At 39.5% G+C, this 21453-nt stretch overlaps 1 protein-coding gene across 2 annotated transcripts in view; it reads right to left on the minus strand.

Annotated features, from left to right (window-relative positions):
• Nucleotides 1–2089: 2089 nt before the first annotated feature.
• The window catches only part of LOC105698328, a 37593-nt gene continuing 18229 nt past the window's right edge, over nucleotides 2090–21453 (minus strand). The window contains exons 3-5 of one of the 2 annotated variants that reach the window (XM_012422503.1): nucleotides 14869–15119; nucleotides 9459–9718; nucleotides 2090–3205 (exon numbers count right to left, since the gene is read on the minus strand). In XM_012422503.1, coding sequence (XP_012277926.1) covers nucleotides 3202–3205; nucleotides 9459–9718; nucleotides 14869–15117 — 513 coding nt within the window. In that variant the 5' untranslated portion in view covers nucleotides 15118–15119 and the 3' untranslated portion in view covers nucleotides 2090–3201. Of the gene's footprint in view, nucleotides 3206–7087; nucleotides 9719–14868; nucleotides 15120–21453 lie in introns of those variants that run through there. The other variant, XM_023434086.1, reaches the window with a different exon arrangement.

Below are 21453 nucleotides of genomic sequence, written 5' to 3' on the forward strand. Positions count from 1 at the left end.
CCTTAGGTGCTCACGAATGGTGTGCTAAAATGTCAACCAGTGAAGCATCCTTTAAAAAAAGCGTCTTCCTCGAATCGACTGGTTTGAGGTGGGTTTCACTTCACCTTCAAAATGATGCATCCGCCATTTTGAAAATACCTACCATCCCTGATAAATCTCCTCAGCCGTCTGCCTAAACTGGCGACGAGATCGAAGAGATTTCAAAGATCCCCCAGGAGTTGGGCGTCATCGGGGTCCTGGAAAGTTGCGCTTGGCGGATCGTGAACGGAAACCAATAGATATACCGGGAATCCGGTAACGGAGAATGCTGACTGGAGGTGTCCCGCAGTGCCGGGAGCACCCGGAGCCAATCAAATAGAACGCCGGTGTCCGGCCATGCTGGCTTTGCTCTAGATATCGAAAGCAAAAAGACGGAGCCTCGCGAAAGACCGGAGCTAAGCGTGCCGGTAAGCCTCCGTAAAGCCGGCGAAGCTACCTCAAAGGGCTCCGGAGTCCCGAGGAAAATAGACGGAGTGTCCTCGAACGCCGAGCTTTTTATCGAATCCACCAGGGGCGCCTTGGATCGCCCGTCGTCCACCCTACCTCGAGGACCTCCCGATGGACTCTCGACCGTCCTGGATGCTCCGTTTTTCTCATTGCGAGAACGAAGGGGGCGAGTCGCGATTGCACACCCTTCTTCTATCCTCGACGAGTTGCCTCGAAACATCCCTACGCTGGCACATTCCTGGTACTTCCGAAACTACCCTTGCGAAGCCAAGGACTTTCCTCCTTTTGGTACTTGGCTTTCGTGGACGTTTGATGAAGAATTTTCTGACATTATTGGGAAACATTCTGAACGAATGGTTGTTTAATTTAGACATTTTGTAAGGTAAATTAGAAATCGGACTTACGGGGATCGTATGCCGACTAGTTATGACCGTGGTGAGGAAAGAGTAATCATTTTTTTAGTTGCAACTTGCCACCGCGGCTTGTCATTCCGAGGTAATGACTTCTTTGAAGGTGATGTGAAACACGTCGAGGAACTTGATCAACGTCGATAAAGAAGATTTTTCGAAATGCCTACGTTGCTGACGTTGGTTTTCATATTGACAGCTGTGTCGAATTGTACTTGGTATTGTACTAAGTGGCATACTCCACCTGTTGTTTTCGTACAATAATTATTAAGAAATCGAAGTAAAACTCCAGAAATCCTCTGGATTCATGCTTTCTGGGGCCCTAATTGACTGCAGAGGGACCCCCTGCGCCATCTGCGATTTCCAGGTCAATTAAATTTTCACTCCGAGACCTCGTATTACCAAACTTTTAACATAGAAGCGCATACAACACTTTTTTTGCCTTTATCCCGTTCAAATGCAAGTTTATCGACTACCAGAGTGTTCCAAATTGTCGTAAAATTGTCCTGACTCTTTCGATTCTCATATCAGAGCTTTCGATAATTGTATATTGATCGAAATATGAGAGCTCGACGCCATTTTTGTCCAAATTTTGAATGTGTCAGGACAATTCTTAGATGATCAGGAGTGATGTGTCAAATTTTCGGACAGCTCGGTTTAATACCCTTAAAAAAAAGTGTTGTATTCGAATCGACTGATTTGAAGGGGGTTTCACGTCACCTTTAAGGGACGAATGGATGTTGACTTACAAATTTCATGTTAAATAATCTTGATTCGTTTTCTTTACTCTAGCTCTCTAAAATTTTAATCGATCGATCATTGCGGCGGCATCTTAAGGCACTGCGGCGGTAATTAAATGCGGCTTAAGGTCAGGTCAGTGCAGAAGTTTTTATTCTGCGGTTAAATTAAAAACTTTAATCGCTTTAGGTCGGGAACGTTATCGCAAGACCCTTGATGGCATCTTATCGTCAGTTTCTAAAGTAACGCTGCCCAATAAAACATCTGCACCTGCACGGCTAATCGAATCGAGCATTACCGACTGGAAGCTCCAACTGTCGGTAACAACCTACTGCTGCCATCTTCTCCTCCTTTCTCTAAGTTAACGATCAATTTCATTCTCGTCGAATGCAACGCAGTTACCGACGGTGCATCCTACAAGAATAACCGCAGGATTAAGACACTGAAGAAAACTGCAATCCATTCTAACCATTTAATTTCACTTTCCGTGCTCGGTCTCGTCTATAAACTCTACATAAACAGAGAATCAACTCTTCTCTCTAATCAACTACCAACCAAATTCGCAGCGACCCTTCTTCACACTTTCTACAAAAGTCGTCCCAACATTTACCACCGGAGTCGTCAAAACATCGGCCCTAAGAAAAGATATAATACAGGGCAAATCGAACGAGCCGAAATTCATGAAATAAAATCTATCGTCACCAGGATGTTACTTGAATCAAATAAATTCACATGCATCGTCGATAGTTCAGTCGAATCGCATATCTACCCACGGTCAGCCACGTCGATCCGAGAAAAATCGCCACCTCGACTCTCGATCGACCTCTCAGAAAAGAGAACAAATTCCTACGACGAATCCTTCCAACTACTTTATTCGATGTCTCCTTTGGACCTAAGACTCGTACAAAAATCTTAGACAAATACAGCGGTATTCGTCGTATATCTTAACGCTCGCGCGACTCGCCCTAGTTTACATCGACATTTAAATACATTCCGACAGATCGAAGGTGAACACTCCTTCGAGGTGTCTCGTGAAGGGAGTGTAAAGTTAAGCGTATACCATAGGAACGAGTGCCGCATTACGAGAGCCAAAAGAGCACAACCGATACGTTTCCATCCAACAATTTGGCTCTTTCGTCCCCGAAACAGTTCTACTCTTCATCAACACCGAGTCTTCTCTTGAAGCCGGTCAATTCCGGGATCCTGCCCTCCTTTCTCGTACTCGCGCAACTCCCGGGTCAACCTCGAAACGGATTTGCCTCTTCGGGAATCTCCTGTTCACTCGACTGGATGACCACTCGAGCACACTTCTACTGTTCGTGTCCTCGAAAGCAAGGAACGCGTATCCTCGGACTGCCGGCGAGGTTTCTCGCTGGTGCCCCAGCCTGGATCGACTCGATTCCTCGAAAGAGATCTGCACGGCTGTCCAGAAGTGATCACGGCGAAAACGACCAGGCTGTTCCGGTCTCCCAACGATGACTCCACGACTGCTCGACCCGGCGTCCGATCCCGACCCTGCGTCGTCGTCCTCTTCCTTTGACAAGTCTCGAATCACTCGACAGTGTCGATTTCACCTGCAAAGAGCACACACCGTGTTACTTCTCCCACTGACCGAGTTTACGTGGGTGGCGCTTTACAGCGCCTGTGTTGGCCGGCAGTATCTGATGGACACCTTAAGAGGATATGTGCCCATAATTATGAAAGTGGTCTAAGTCAAAATTGAAAAAAAAAAAAAATTAGTTTATCAGTTATTTCACGCCACATTATTTCAAACTAAATTAATTCAATGTAATTTCGATACAAAAAATATATGACTTAGACCACTTTCATAATTATGGGCACATATGAAAGGCGCTAAGAAATTTAATCGACGTCGATAAAGTAAAATTTATCTATACTCTTTTTGGTGGTAATGTCGTTTTGAATACTCAAGTTGTAACATAAGCTGACGCGGCCCATTCCCGACGTTTATATTTATGTCGAAGTCTTTTACAGTCTACGTTGAGAATTATACTCACTGAAGGGTTCTGTATGTCATTTCGGGAAAGTAATGATAATAAGATCGATGTAAAACTGCCGAAATACCATGAATTCATGACTGTTTATATCTTGACCAACCAACGTCGCCATCTGTGACGTTTAGTTACAACTAAATTGTTACTCTAAAAGCATGTGTTAGCCGCAGGACAAGCCAGCATTCTCTTGCAATCGTTGGTGAAAGTATTTACCATATTTTCCCACCTGACTCTGTAATATTCCATTTATACGGTATTCTAAATTGTTCGAGCTAGGTCCTGAAACTCTTCATTTTTCGATTCTAAGCCTCCAAGAAGAGTAAAACATCGAAAACGTGCCCGGACCACGCCATGTTGGTTCTAGTCCATGATAAGTAAATAAATGTTTGATGGATAATGAAACTGCATGAGTTTCAGGACCTAGTTTAGGGCCTTCTTGAATACGGAGATTATAAGAAAAGTCCTGACATAAAAATTGAATTTTTTTTTAATTTGTTTGCATACATCTTCAAAATGTTTGACAAAAAATGAAATTTTATGGGTGTAGGGACCTTCCTTATAGCCTCCATATTCACGTTGTACAGTTTGATACAATTCGGTACACCCAGTAAGGTTTCATGAATGATTGACCCCTCAGATGCTACTTTCACATCCCCTTAAAATAAATTGTACCATAATATGAAATAAATACAGTCTACACTACTACTAAAGTAAGAAATCGAAACTGTATGTTTCATTTCTTTAACTCCACTCGAAGAAATAATTTCCTTGAAGGAAAAAAAAATGTATTTTATTCAGACACTCTTTTTCTCGGCTCAATAAAATAAAATATATTTTCCTACCTAAGAAACCATTTCTTTCAATAGATCTAATAAAACATTTCGTCAAATTATTCGTTGCAATTAAACGCGTTATAGTTTTGGAGAAATTCGCAGAATATTAACTATTGTTATCTAATATTATTTTTTGAATAGAAAACAAATATTTCTTTGAGATAATTACATTTTCCTTTTACCTACACTATTACTTGATCCGAATGAGCATTATTTAAAGAGAACACTTTCTTTGTATCAGACATTTTCTTCTCAGTGTACATGTCCAACTGCAAGATCTCCGAGGATTTCGAAAGGATGAAAGTTTCAAAATTTCTTTAACTTTCCCAGATTTCATAATTTATTCAAAGGGTTCTAAGCTATCCGTGGCCAGTAACACGGAAAGTAGAACTGTACAGGTCACGGAATGGGCGTCATACTGTATAGATACGGAAACATGTAACACTTTCTGTGCGTCATACTGCTAATTGTTAACTTTGCACATTATTTACATGATTAGTTGTTTAGCCATCACACAAGAAACCTACTTTTACTGGACTAGTTTAGAAACGCGATACTATATAAATCACGTGTACTTAAGGTGATATGAAGGGGTTTTATGTATATGAAAGGATAAAATATTTACAAAACTGTTCTCCAAAGTGGATGCACCGAATTATTCGAAACTTTAATGCGTGATTATGGAGGCCCTAAAGAAGAACGTGATGCTCTTGAAATTTCATTAAAAAATATGTATGTATTGTTGGTTCTAATCTGGGATAAATAAAAAAAAATTGTTTATCGGGATTGAAATTTCATGAGTACCACGTTCTTCCTTGGGACATTCATAATCCCGTGGTAAAGTTTCAAATGATTCGGTGCACCCAGTTTGAAGAAAAGTTATATCAATATTTTGACATTTTATATATAATTTATATATAACGTCAACATAAATATGTACATATATAACGCCTTAAGGGATCGTTATTTTCTGATTATAGATAGCAAAATGGATTAAAGGTGAACTTTCCCGAAATACGTAGTGAAGTAAAACGACGATATGGAATATAGCGTTGCGTGCAATCGACAAATGGCGTTTATTTCCGCAATATCGCTATTTTTAACCGTCCCATGGGTCCTCCCACGCCGAGTGACGACACCGCCTCGGCCGACATATTCCATAAGTGACCCAGTTAATATGTTGATTTTGAGGTAAACCAATATCCCTTGCGACTTCATGTAACAACCTTTAACCGTAGTCACCTAGGGAGAGTTGCGTCGCAACGACGGGACGCTTAATCAACAGTTATTGAATTCGCATCGATCTACCCAACTCACGTAGAAGTGAGGAAATTGAGTTCCGTGGAAAGATGGAAAAAAAGAAAAATAAAATCGAAGGTTGCCACGATTTATCCTGTAAAGAACACGCGGTGTGAAGGACCTATCGCGCGTATCGTGTTTCTCCCTTGAGACCGCGCCATTTTTATCAGAAAGACTTTCCGCTAGATTGATTAACGGAGTGATATCGGAAGCCTTCGATTATTCCTAGCGATGATAAATGAATTATCCCGTATATTGTGAAAAAAGAAAATATATATGTATGTACAGGATGGGTCCTGTGAAAGTTCCAAAATCGATGGAACTTAGTGAAACCCGTAGGGACATAATCGTTATCGATAAAAATAAATCCTTCTACGTAATACTATGTGTAAGACCGGACTCTCCAACCAAGCAGAACGAGAACTACGAATAGTTAAATTTATATTGACAGCTGAGTCATATTACATTGAGTATCGTACAGAATGCCATACTCCATATATTGGTCCAGGTCAATATTTATAAAGAAATAATAAAACAAATAAAACTTAAGAACACCCCCGGATTAATGATTTTTGATATGTTGGTCATGCCATCCCTTGCATTCCGTGTCAATTAAATTTTGTATCCGAAAACTCGTGCACTGTTCACGTTACCTTCATTTTAGTAAAAAATCTCCGAAGTACCTCTTTTTTCCTTTAATCGCGTTCAAATGCACGTTTCTCGATTACTTGAGTGCTTTAATTTATTGTACGATGATTTTGACACGGTCGTTACTCAGAGTCTTTAAAAATTGTAAAATGATCGAAATATGGAGGCACAACGTCATTTTGGTTCTAGTTTAGACTAAACGCTAGAATATTTTTCTGGAAATCCAAATTTTAAAAGCATCAGAACATTCTTGAAATGCTCCTATGCTAAAATTGCCTATAGTGTGTCTTATTTTAATTGACTAAATTGAGGCGAGTTTCACTTCACCTTAATTGAAGATAAGACATAAGAAGGGATATGGGTGAGAGTGAGAAGCATGTGTATAAAGCTGGAATTGCCACTTTAGCACAATTCAATAAAATTTGTTGCAAAATTTATTGCTAATTTATTGCTACTTTATTGCACAAGAATGAACATTGACTTAATAATTATTTTTCATTGTGGCAGTGCTAGCTTTATATAAAGCTGACATCGGCACTATTTTTCGGAAAAGTATAAGAGCAAAAAATTATCTTCTTGTGCAATAAAATAGCAATGAATTAGCAATAAATTTTGCAACAAATTTTATTGAATTGTGCTAAAGTGGAAATTCCAGCTTTATATACATGTGAGAAGCAATGCTATGCTTACAAATTTAACAGTCTATCATTACACATGGTTTTACCAGTGGAGAAAAGTAGTACTACCGATTGCCACTTGCAGTTCATCAAAGAATGGGCCTATTTCCTCATGAACTAAATCTCACCGATTGGGACCTTTCATATGACTCACCCTGTACATATAAATATCGACTCGAGGAACAAAGCCATTGAAAACAATGGCAGTATGCATTCCTGGACATTTGACTGTACCTGTAGAGTAATGATAACGTGGATATGAACACCCCGGATATCCGAGTCTGTTCCCGGAAAGGAATAATCTGTCGAAGATGTTGAGGTTGGCGCTGCGAATTATCTCGTAAAAAGACACGTGATATAAAAGATCTATTGAAAGTATCGTCTGTCCCTCTTGAGATTATGCGACTTTTACAATTAACATTCCTCCAGTGACGATTACGATGAAGACTAACAGTACGATACTGGGGCTACTCGGTTACTATGCAACGACAAGTGATTCCACCTGACTTATCCCAAGAAAATTATAACTAAACGTTCGAGGAACCGTTCTGACAATATTGCAAGCTTGCACTTCCAAAAAGTGATTTCAACTGAAAGTCAAACGAATTTGCTTAAATGCTACGTGTCGAAAATTTGACCGTACTTTACGTAACGCGATGATAACACGAACACGAATTCCCTGAATGTACAACCCGCATTAGCTATTTTAGGAACCGAATTACCCTACAATACTTTAATTATCACCGACATTTATCGAGTAAAATAGGCGTTCGGCCTTAACACTTTCTGCTCCAACGATTGACGGAGTGAAACTCGGAATACACAATTATTCCTTCAAAACGAAATGACTCACCCTCTTCCAGGCAAAAAAATTAGAATATATTGCGCAAAGACTAATATCAGAGTTACGAGAGAAGGTGTTTTAAATTAAAGAGTTACGCCACGGTGGAAGTCTGAAAAAGTCGGATTTTCTTTTATAAGTTTAATTCACGGCTTGTGGTTCTAAAAACAAAATCCCACTAGTTTGAATCGAAAATTCTCATAGTTTAATAAATTTAGGTTAAAGATAAATTGCAATTTTTATGTATTCAATAAACCAAATGAATAAAAATCTTTAAACACGTTTCCCTCAAATGGTTTACAATATTTACCCGATTCACTTCAAACTTTCACAAGATCTTACTTTTTATATTATCAAGGCTAGTACGCAGGAGTTTTACGAATTGTTAATTAAAGCTTTGTTTGTTACAGACATGGTTATACAACATTTTTGTCAATAATTGAAATTTCTCTTTTGATCACATCTCATTTCCATGACAACCAACATTTTTAAAACATTTCATGTACGTCATATGGAAATGAGGAATCCTTCGTTATCTGTCCCGCCTCAAAAAATGGGCCTGTAATCGACGCCCCTCGCAACAAGGGTTATTTATTTTTCCCTTTTCTTTTTAAACTGCAAAAGTCACATTTTCAGAAACTCGCCGTGTCGCACCCACTTAATCCATTGAGGCACGGAAGTTTAGAAAATAAATAGGCCCATGTTGCACAGAAATTTTATTTCTTTTTAAACCACCGTGCATATTCACGTAGTAAAAACGTGGGACACTTTTAATACCACCGTGCCTCAAAGAGTTAAAGGAAAAAAATGAATCGCCAGGGCATCAAATAAGCGAAGAATGAGTAAACAATGCCGGAAAGCCTACAGTACCTTGCATAAGGAGGAGGTTATTTATTTTTCCCTTTTCTTTTTAAACTGCAAAAATCACATTTTCAGAAACTCGTCGCGTTGCACCCCCTTAAAGAAAAAAAATGGATCGCCAGGGCATCGAATAAGCTATGAATGAATGAACCATGCCGGAGAGCCTACAGTACCTTACATGAGGAGGAAGTTATTTATTTTTCCCTCTTCTTTTTAACGCGTTGACTGCCGCGTCACCCATATTCGGGTGACATAGCTGTCAAATAAAATGCGCGTGGCAATCAAAGTGTTAAACTGCAAAAATCACATTTTTCAGAAACTCGTCGCGTCGCACCCCCTTAAAGGAAAAAAATGGATCGCCAGGGCATCGAATAAGCAAAGAATGAGTAAACAATGCCGGAAAGCCTACAGTACCTTACGTAAGGAGGAGGTTATTTATTTTTCCCTTTTCTTTTTAACACGTTGACAGCCGCGTCACCGATATTCAGGTGACATAGCTGTCAAATAAAATGCGCGTGGCAATCAAAGTGTTAAACTGCAAAAATCACATTTTTCAGAAACTCGTCGCGTTGCACCCCCTTAAAAAAAAAATGTATCGCCAGGGCATCGAATAAGCGATGAATGAGTGAACAATGCTGGAGAGTATACAGTACCTTGCATAAGGAGGAGGTAACGTGGACGCGGATTCCCCGGATATCCGACTCGCCTGCGCCGTTCCAGGAACCGGATGATCCACCGGAGATATCGACGCTATATTGTCGTAAGCCGCCCTCGTAAATTGGGCGGGATTCAGTTTAATGGCGTCGTCATAGCTCGGCGGTGCATCTGCCACAGCCTCGTAGTCGGGCGGTTTTTGCCTGGCGCCGCAGGATGACGTTTCAGCTATCGAGATTACGTGAATTGGATCGTCGATCTGCAAAAACGAGATCGGGTCGTGATTCAGCATTGGTCCCGGAAGGAAAAGAAAAAAGGAAACGTTTTTCCTGCGCCGGTACTATTCTCGCTCGCACCCTATTAATGCACGATTACGAAAGTACACGAGAAATGACGGTACAAAATGAAGTAGGTATCACGAATACGGCGTGTCCATTTTAAGATTCCTTCCTTTATACTCGAATAACTTCATTTCTTAAACAATTTTGATAAAATATTGGACATAGCCCTGTGACGTCACAAGCTATGCTATTGAAAATATGACTCGATTTAGACATCATGATGCCACATTTTTCAGCTACGCGTCATGCCCTCTCCAGGAAAAATTGTCAGTCTCAAAATGATCCCAGAATAATGTCATTTCTTCGGGATAAAGTCTCATAACGTCAATATCCCATATTTTCATCCAATTGTTTAAAAGGTAACGAAGTTATTCGAGTTTAAAAAAGAAATCTTAAGAAGGACAGCCTATATTCCCAAGCACCTTATCCTTGAATATCGAAACCAAATGACATTGGACATCCAAATAATTTCTGGTATTAGCCTTAAATATAGTTCGCCTACGGAATAAGATCGTTCCAAAACTTCTGTTGTCTTCTGGCAACCATTTTCGCTGAAGAATTCGAGTTTGTCGGAATGAATTTTTTCATAAACGACAAGTGGATTTCTGGATCAAAAGGGGTATAGACGGTGATTGTATCGTTAACTATCGGTGCTTAAAAAGGACAGCTTATATTCCCAAGCACCTTATCCTTGAATATCGAAACCAAATGACATTGGACATCCAAATAATTTCTGGTATTAACCTTAAATATAGTTCGCCTACGGAATAAGATCGTTCCAAAACTTCTGTTGTCTTCTGGCAACCATTTTCGCTGAAGAATTCGAGTTTATCGGAATGAATTTTTTCATAAACGACAAGTGGATTTCTAGATCAAAAGGGGTACAGACGGCGATTGTATCGTTAACTTTCGGTGCTCTACTTGTGACGCTACTTCAAAGTTTATTTATAAGGACGCCGAAACTTTTGAAATGACCTAATAATTTATATTAAATGTCTTATGAACAGCGGGTCCCACCAGCGACGTCTGAGCTAATAAACGTCCCTTACTTTGAGAAGTAATTTTTTTTACTTTTTTAATTAGAGAGAAAAGGATCCGTTAATTATGAAAAAAGTTATAGTGAAAGCATCTGATTTCGCCATCTCCTCGAGGTTCGATCGTCCGGAAAGACCCTCGAGGAAAATTACTTTCCAGCCCGTGGAATCGAACGAGTAAACTTGGCCGGTATCGCGGGCTCCAAACTTTTGTGTACCCGCAAAGTTGCGCGAATTGATGATAAAATTTGGACTTTCCGAATGGTTATTTCCAGCTCCTTCGACGAAACGAGCTGGCATGGTGAGTCTCGCGATGTCTCGTGGTTAAGTGGCGAATTATCGCCCTGCGAATTATTATCGTCGGTATCTTGCGCCGCGCCGACGTAATGCGATCGGTCGGTATCTCATTTCGCACCGACTTCTCACCTTAGTTGTAAAAAAAGGTATTTTGCAATAACGTATTGCGCCCCTTGTATCTACACGAAATTATGACGGCCAAACTTGCGCAAGAGCATTTATTACGATAATACGTAACATATTTAAGAATGGGTAAGTAATGTACGCCGTTAAAAATATTCCGATATCTCGAATATCTTCGAATATGAATGTATATTAAATCCACAAATAGTGGTGCCTAAAATGAAAACTAGACAAATGTGTACTTCATTTCGAACGCCATTCCTGCGTGAGAATTCATACAAGAGCATTTAAAATATTTAACCAGACAAGAAGATGAGAAAAGACATCAGTACCAATGTTAATAAATGTACGACACGTGCTCTTCTCAGAATACATTTAACTGTACATGTGTATGTGTTCGATAATCAATATACAAGAGTATTCGAGTTTCCGTCTTATAATGAGCCACCATCCCAGGCTGCGAGATCTACGAAATATAGGAAAATTGTCAACAGTAAACACATGTCATTCAAATACCTCCTACATTAGATTAAAAAAAAAAAGCATTCGATTCTATTAAATTATCCGCTGCATCTATTAATAGCAATACTTCCACGAGACAATAAGCATGGAAAGCAAAGTATTGAATTGATGCATAAGTCATTGCGCATTTTTTCAAATATAAAAATGCGCGTAGAAATTAAATATTTTAACATAATGTTATATGTTATTTCAAGGAGAAATTTTTGCTCTACAAGACAGTGTTTTAATATTTTTGTTAGATTTGGAAGTATTTGAGCCGCGATTAAACTCGATCAAAAGAAAGTGTCGAAAGTGCTCATTTTTGTCCACTTGACCCTCCATTTTAATTGCCGGAAAATTCACAAAAATTAAATCTAACAAAAATATTAAAACACTGTCTTGTGGAGCAAAAATTTCTCTTTAAAATAACACATAACGTTATGTTAAGACATTTAATTTCTGCGCGTATTTTTATATTTGAAAAAATGCGCAATGACTTATGCATCAACCCAATAGTAGTTCCCATTCAATAAGCATGGAAAGCAAAAGTAGTCGGTCCCTCGCTCGGACGTAAATGGCGAACATAGGTTCATTTGTCGGCCATTTAAAAATAACTTGCACGCTAAAGAGAGAGAGAGTTGCTGCAGATATCTATGGACTATCCGTAATAAATATAGAATGATACGCGCTTCCGGGTTAACATCCTTATAGCTCGCCCTACACAGTCGCGGATAAGGTCAGTCGACATGTCCGACGACAGCCCTGCGCATGCGCGAGCCTACATTCAGGGGAGTGCAGCAGTGTTTCTCAACTAAGCCCGTCCATATTACACGGAACTGCCATTTTCCAGGCGAAATGATTAACACTATTTCTACCAAAGGTGTCAAGACACCTTTTAAAATGTTAAGAATTCCTTTTTTCGCAGGAAATAATTTTTGTCCATAGTTTCAAATATTTCGACTACTTCATCGCTCACATTTAACAAACTCCATCCAAAGAAATCAACTTCGAATGAAAAACTGCGCTTCGTTCCTCATTATATGATAAGCCATTTTTTTATCTTAACATGAATGTATAATTATCATTCAACCGAGGCATCACTGTATCGTGCAAAGTGACTACGTGCACCTTTTCCTCAGAAGGGAAGTACGTGGTTTTCCTTCGGCTTATGGCAAAAAAATGTAACACATCGCGATAAAGCGTACGTGCGAACTCGTTTTTCCTTGTCGGGCCGCGATAAGGCGAACTTTGCGAACCCGCGGCATTCTAATGCAGGTGACACACCTACACTGCCCCCTTTGGTGTAAGTCGATTACGAGGTATTTACGTGGCTTGTAATAGGGGGTTGACCCGGATCGATTTAAAAACGTTCCTACTTTAAGTTTGCCACCCTTTTGGTGTCTAGTCCTGATTCCTCGCCTTCGCAATTTACTTCATACTTCCTAACTCCGAATATGCAGGGACTATAATATTTTCAAAAACGAAATTTCCCAATCAATCCGTTCGTTGTCAGCGAAAAATGTTGTGGGGTCTATACCATCTTCTAGGTACCATTCTGTATGATCTTTAAGTACGTCATCATTAACCATGTTAACTGAGAAAGACCGGACGAAAAGCGTGCTTCCAGTACCGATATTTTTATTTTAACGTAAAGTACCGGCGTGAGTTTAACAACTAAAATCGCCCTTCATAACTAAAGACTTATTTGTGATAGGCGACTATAGCTGCTGTTATTAATAAAAGTATTAAAAGGGTTCGAAACTGAGTTTCCCACCACGCGAGGTTATCAATGCCCTATTCTTATTATTAAATATTAATACGCGAGAAGCGTGCTTCCAGTACCGACATTTTTATTTTAACGTCAAATACCGACGTAAGTTTAGCAACTAAAGTCGCCCTTCGTAACTAAAAATTTATTTGTGACAGGCGATTATAGCTGCTCTTATTAATAAAAGTATTAAAAGGGTTCGAAACTGAGTTTCCCACCACGCGAGGTTATCAATGCCCTATTCTTATTATTAAAGATTAATACGCAAAATTAATATAAAACACTGATATTTACAAAAGTGTGTAACTCAAGGAAACTCTTCTAATTAAAGAAACGTTAAATATAAATTTCAGACTTTATAATGTTGCGAAAAGGAGTTCTCTGCTGCATAGAAAGTGACTTTCACACCTTTGAAAAACATCTCCTTGCCATCACTGCAGTTTCATCAGACACCTGTTCAGAATCTAGCAACGACAGCAAAAATAAATCGTCTTGAATCCTTTCTCACTGACCTTGCGTTGCTAGACGGAAGACTCGCTTCTCTTTCAGGTGCAACCTACATATATGAAACGTTAAAATATTTATAAAACTGTTCTCCAAAATGGGAGCAGCGAATTATCTAAAACATTACCACGTAATTATGGAGGCTCTAAGGAAGAACGCGAAGCTCGTGAAGTTTCATTATTCGAAATAAAAAATGTCTCCTTGATTCTTGTCCGAGCTAAATACGAATTTTTCGTCAAAAAGTGAAATTTCACGAGCACCACGTTCTTCCTTAGGGCCTCCATAATCACGTGCTAAAGTTTCAAATGATTCGGTGCACTCAGTTTGGAAAACATTTTTATAAATATTTCAACGTTTTATATACATACTGAAATAAACGGGAACACATTGGATGCAACGTTTCTTCAGAATTGCGACAATTTATTTCTGTTTGAGTAAAATTTCTATTTCTTCCATTAACAGAATGTTTCTCTGGTTCAATGAATACTTTTTCTCAGTGCGTGATTCGTTGTCCCCTATAGGAATGTAAGTATGATCCAGATCAGAAAAAGTACTTTGTGTTTAGGTTGTGGAGATGGTGTGTACCCATTGTTGTTGGGTTTCGTCCCGATTCTGCCTGCGTGGAGTCGTCGGTAAGGCTATCAGGCAGGCCCTGTCTTAGACACCGAAAAATCTCTCCTGAGCAGGATTCGAACCCGAGAGACTACTTGATACGAGCGGTGAGCGTAACGGCTGGGCTATCAAAGGCCCGTGTAGAAGGAAGAACTTCTGATACATATATAATGATCCTTTCGTATCACCTTAATACGAGAAATACCGTCCGGTCCGAATGGTGACTTACTTGGGCAGTGATGGGATGGCTCCTCTGTTCGGTCTGCGTGCTCGGCCTGGTTGGCGGCGTGTGCAACCAGCAACACATCGCTGCACAGATCAGGATAGCTCCTGCGACTATGCAGGCCACTCCGATGTACCGTACAGGCTCCACGTAGTTCTCGGCAAGTCCCAGCCAGTTGATAAGGGCCCCGACGCAGAGGAGCACCATACCGTACCGGTACGGCCGCTGGGACCGACGGGACTCCTCCAGAGTCATGGCTGAAAGGGAAAGAAAAAGGCCCACGAGAGTTAATTAACGGTCTTAACGGTCTGTGACCATGAGCCAAAAATCGAACGCGGAGACACGAGAAGTGCTCCTCGTCTAGCAACGCGAGGCCGAGCAAACACCTTGACGGTATTCCGAGATGATGATCTCAAGAACAGGACCTTCCCTCCGTTATCGCTCCATCTTATTAATTACTCTTAATTTTATTCCTTCGCGAAATGCCCCCACACGTTCGATGCCGCTTGTTTTAGGCATAACGATGATAACACGCAGAGATGAACATAAATAGTAATTAGCTGTAGAGAAAAAAGTTGGAATGACGGGCAGCAACTTTAATGTCAACTTCGCCTAAGCGGAAGACGAGGCACGGTCGCTAATTGACTTCTTACATGTCTAATTAGACGAGAAACTCATTAACGATAAGGAAGACGTTTGCGCAAATTGTGTCAATGCCAATACACAAAGGAAACAATTGTAAATAGTAATATACCGTAAGAGAGAAGAGAAGATATTTCCCATTTTTCGATGCGGCATCCTGTCATAACATGAGGACTTACGTGTACTACCGCGATATGAGAAATTTTCCTTCTGTAAAACTGATTTTTCACTAGGACTTTTCGAGCATTTCCGTTAAATGTTTTTCCACGGTTAGGTGAGTAACGGTATTACGTATTCCGTAATGGAATCCTATTAGCACTCGGTCGTTTGTGAGGTGGATTTTTGTTGAATGAGCGTCGGCACGTCCAACGTCTCTCCATGGGATCACCCGAGGCTCTTTCCGACGAGGCGGAAAAGTGTAATTTCAAAAAACGAATTGCTTATCCAAGAATTTCATTAGGGCGAGCAGCTTAAATGGATGAAAACCTAGCTTTAAGAAAAAAGAAAAAAAAATCAATCATTCCGGTGTCGAGTACTGCAGACGTTTTCAGGGAAAATAACAACGCTCCGAGATAAAATTGTTAGACATTTTTGAAGCACCGTTTGCGGCAAGGTAAGCAACGATGTTAGCTGATCTAGAAAGGAATCCAATTAAGCTCTGGTCACTTATGAGGTGGACGTTTTACTTCAACGAACGACGACGTGTCAAGGAAGCCGGAAAGTGTAGGTTCGGTGCATTGGCCGTGTGTGAGAAACTCTTAACAGTACGCGCATTTTATCTAAGATGGAGTTCAGCTCGCAAGAACAATAGAAACTGTAAAGAAGATGACTATCTAACTAATTCTACCCCCATCTATGCATTTAAAACACCAGAGAGAGGATACGAAGAGATTGTGTATGATAGGGGAGAATTACGTGGAGTACGGTAAAATATAAAGGTGACATGTACGACATTTGATGTAATCAACCAAAAGTTATTAACCAAACAATTTTATCAATCGAATATTTTACCGGCCATGTAATAACCATATTCGATGATTGAACCAACAAAAACGGAAAATCTCGAAGATCAAAATTTCAGACCCAAAGACCGATTCGATTTCGACTTATGAAGTGACCAAACATCCGAAAAAAATAACTGGTAAGATTTATACTTAGAGCCAGGATCTTCCTACCTTTTAAAAGTACTTTTTTTAAAATACCTTTCTTGATATTTTATCACACTTTTTTATGATAAGGTGAATAACGGCGTGACTCTGCAGAGGATTTGCATCGAAAACGTGATCAATTACGAAGTTGACATTTTTGTCAAATGACACGTCCAGTGATTCTCCACACGATCGGGTCTTTGTTCAAAGAAAGAGAAATGCTCGGCACGTTGTGTTATTTCATTATAATGAACTATTGTAAACTTTTCGAAAGTAGTAGTACATTCATGTCAAATTTAAATTTTTTAAGCACGAGATATATAGATATCGTCCAAACCAAGAGTACGGTACTTCGACGTGATGCACTAGATTTTTAAATAATGTTTAGCATACGGGGATTATCAGAACTGTGTGATATCGAGAGAAATCCGATTATTGCAAACTTTTCGTAAATAGTAGTACATTCATATCAAATTTTAATTTTTGAAACACAAGATATATCGCCGTCGTTCATATCAAGAGTACTGTACTTAGACGTGATGCAGTACATTTTTAAATAATGTTTAGCACACGGGGATTAACAGAACTGCATGACATTGAGAGTAACCCGATTATTGTAAACTTTTCGTAAGAAATAGTAGATTCATGTCAAATTTAAATTTTTGAAACACAAGATATATCGCCGTCGTTCATATCAAGAGTACTGTACTTCGACGTGATGCACTAGATTTTTAAATAATGTTTAGCATACGGGGATTAACAGAACTTCATGACATTGAGAGTAACCCGATTATTGTAAACTTTTCGTAAGAAATAGTAGATTCATGTCAAATTTTAATTTCTTAAGCACGAGATATATAGATATCATCCATACCAAGAATACGGTACTTCAACGTGATGCACTAAATTTTTAAATAATGTTTAGCATACGGGGATTAACAGAACTGCATGGCATTGAGAGTAACCCGATTATTATAAACTTTTCGTAAGAAATAATAGATTCATGTCAAATTTTAATTTCTTAAGCACGAGATATATAGATATCATCCATACCAAGAATACGGTACTTCAACGTGATGCACTAGATTTTTAAATAATGTTTAGCATACGGGGATTAACAGAACTGCGTGATATCGAGAGAAATCCGATTAGTCCGTAGCCGTTTACAAGAGAGACATTTTAGTTGAACGAACGGCGACATGCTCTTCGCACGGCCAGCCGAGCATAAGTACACAGAATCTGTTCAAAGAAGCCAGAAAGTGTATACGTACGTTACGTCACATACGTGCAAACGAACTGGACGCGTAGCCGTTCGATCAACTCAAGTTTCTACCTTTTAAACCGCCTCCCTAACGGGATTCCATCAGATGGCGTGCAGCAAATCTATCCACTCCGAAACTAAATTTGAAAACACTAACCCAGCAAACGAAATCAGTCATGAAAGACCTCAACCACGCCAACTGCCCGCAAAAAAAGTTCATTCATTGCGCAAAATAGTTTGATCGACAGTATTTAATTCATTCCACAAAATGTTGCAGCTAAGCCGAATTCACTGAGCCGAGCTCTTTTGCCTCAATCAATTGAAAGATATTAGACCCTTTTGTTAATTTTAGAAAATATTTCACTTAAAAGAACAGATATTCTTATTAAATGCCCCAACCAAACACTTGAATGTTTACAGTAATCATACTCTATGGTTAAACCAACAAAACCATTCGAAATTCAACGGAACATATCTCAGCCTACGTGCCCCGACTAGATTGCAAAATTGAACGAGCATTAATAATTTCTAAAATGTCTGCTCGTTCAACACTTAAGGTGAAGTGAAACCCCCCTCAAATCAGTCGATTCGAATACAACACTTTTTTTTAAGGGCATTAGACCGAACTGTCCGAAACTTTGACACGTCACTCCTGATCATCTAAGAATTGTCCTGACACATACAAAATTTGGATTTAAAAAAAAAATTGTGTAATTCAGCCCAGACCAGAACCAAAATGGCATCGAACTCTCATATTTCCATCAATATACAATTATCGAAGGCTTTGATATGAGAATCGAAAGGGTCAGGACAATTTTACGACAATTTAGAATACTTTGGTAATCAAGAAACCCGCATTTGCACGGGATAAAGGTAAAAGAAATTGTTTTATGCGGTTCTATATTAAAACGATGGTAATACGAGGTCTCGGAGTGAAAATTTAGTTGACCCGGAAATCATAGATGGAGCATGGTGTCCTCTGCAGTCAATTAGAGCCCCAGAAAGCATGAATCCACAGGATTTCTGGATTTTTACTTCGATATCTTTCTAATTATTGTACGAAAACGACAGGTGGAGTGTGCCATTTGGTACAATACCCAATATAATTCGACAGAGCTGTCGATATAAAAATGAACGTCGGCAACGTAGGCATTTAGAAAAATCTTTTGTTATCGACGTCGATCTAGTTCCTCGACGTGTTTCACTTCACCTTAACGGGGATATGAAATTCCTTGCCTAGGGGAAGAAATTAATAAAACCTCGATTGCCGGAGATTTGAAGCTAACGGGACAACAATAGAGTCACCAAACACCTGTAGACGCATTTTCTCTGAAATCGGGATCTCGCGGCAGGAGAGACCAAGGACCTTTTCCTCCACAAAGGATCGCTTGTCGAGGAAGAGAGCTTAGAGGGACCCGGAAGAGGTTCGCTCCTCGGATCGACTTCGCCGCGGCTTCTCGCCTTCTTTACACGTTCTGCCGCTTCCCACTTAACCCACATTTCGCCCTGCGTTCCATTTTCTCCGCCTAGTCTATTCCGCGTGATATACCCACGGTACGTGTAAATATGCAAGAACCTTTTCTTGCATCTCCGGAGCGAGGCCCCTTCGCGCTTCTATGTGGGATGCGCGTTTCCGTATGCACCGGAGCCAGGGCGTCAGTGCGTAAGTGCGTCAGTACGTCGCCAACTCGAGAGTGAGCGTGTGTGGTGTGTCTTAACTATGCGCATCGCGAGGGCCACGAGGACTCGACACTTGCTCCAAGCCCCTCTTACGAGCATCTAGGTATCTAGGTATTTTTTTTAGTATTTATATTAGGTATTATACTAGGTATTTATATTAACCCATTTGCATCATTAGTGTATATATACGCTCAGTTTTCCTGGTCACTATCGCCGGAGCGTATATATACGCTCAATTTTACTGGTCACTATCATTCAACCTGAAATTTGGTGATAAGGACCCTCTTCCTCATACTTCGTTATGATGCAAATGGGTTAAGGAGACTCATACCCATTGAGGGTATTAAAAATACCCATTTTTCAAACGAATACAGGAAAGAAGATGAAAGAACATTTAAACACGAGTTAAGTTATTTACTACAGCTATAGATACATATTGGTATGATTATTCGTAATTTAAATAAAAAATAGTGTTTCCATTATGACCCACATAGAAATATATGTGTTAAATGTATGTCAAAATATATTGTTTATATAGAAAAAGTATACAAGGAAATGACCATTTTGACCATCTCATATAAATAAACTATATCTGCTGTATAAACTATATCTACGATAGTGTTAACAAGGATTGGAATATCCGCAGTTTGATCAGACATAAAAATTGATAACGTGAATTTAGTGCGTCTTGATAATGTATTCGGTGCGGTACATCTAATTGATAACGTATCCAGTGCGGGGAAGTACATGCAAATAGTTGCGAATCATTCTATTGTCGTACTTATTTCATAAACATCCCAGTCCGTAATGTGTTCCTGCACTTCTGAATAAATTGAAGATTTAATTAAAGCGTCATCCCAAACACGCGTTATCGAATAATTTTTAATTAAAAATCAACACGGCTCTTCCCTACACTGCACAGCAGTTTGTTCGGTAATTGCTTTGCAAATTATCATATCGGCAATAAAAGAGACGTATGTTACTCGACGCTGCGCATCTCCAAAATGTATTTCCTCGCATTCCAGAAACACTCATCCGACCGATAACGAGTGACGCGAACAACAGAGCTGTAATTCATCCACTTGTGTGGAAAAAATAATATTCGCGGAGGTGCGTAATTAGAGTTCCTGACACTTCCTTCTGGTTCAAGTGAAGCGGCCAATTTAATAATTTTTTTTCCTACAATATAATTAAACGACTCACACCTTTTTCCGCATTATGCACTCTTCCGAATGGCACAATCTTGGCTTCTTGGGACGAAAGAAGTACGTCTGCAAAAATCTTACCGCTAATCATGATTCGCAACTCTCGACGCGTCACCGGCATTTCGTAATGGTTTTATGATTAACCGTGATTGATCGATCAAACGAACTTAGGTAAGTTCAATCGCACTTGGGTGAGTTGCCTCGTTCGAATAGGTTGAACACACGTATCCAGATTACTTGCTCGATCCGTACAATGATTTTTAACTAAACCATGAAAAGTCACCTCATCTCGCCACTGGAATATATTTCTCATCTGTTACCATTTATTTTAATATTAACCCTTTGCACTTGGTTGTCTCTTCTGAGGGGACATCTCGTAAGTCTAGATGAGACGACGCCGAGTGCAAAGGGTTAACTTGCAAATTACAGGAAAAAGCAATACAGGAAAGCCTCCTTATTCAACATATTTAAACAAGGCAACTCATGCAAATGTATCATCAATTAAGTAAATTCGTTTGATCTATCAATCGTATTTAATTATTTAGTCCTCTGGGGTAAACAGTTCCTCATTCTCTTTTTTTTTGACACATGAGCGAACGTCAACCGGATATATAAAAAATCTATCCCAGATAGTAAATTCTGCTCCATTATCTAG

This window comes from Orussus abietinus, unplaced genomic scaffold (assembly GCF_000612105.2).
Source record: "Orussus abietinus isolate OABI.00-Male unplaced genomic scaffold, Oabi_2.0 scaffold14, whole genome shotgun sequence".
NCBI classification, from domain to species: Eukaryota; Metazoa; Arthropoda; class Insecta; order Hymenoptera; family Orussidae; genus Orussus; species Orussus abietinus.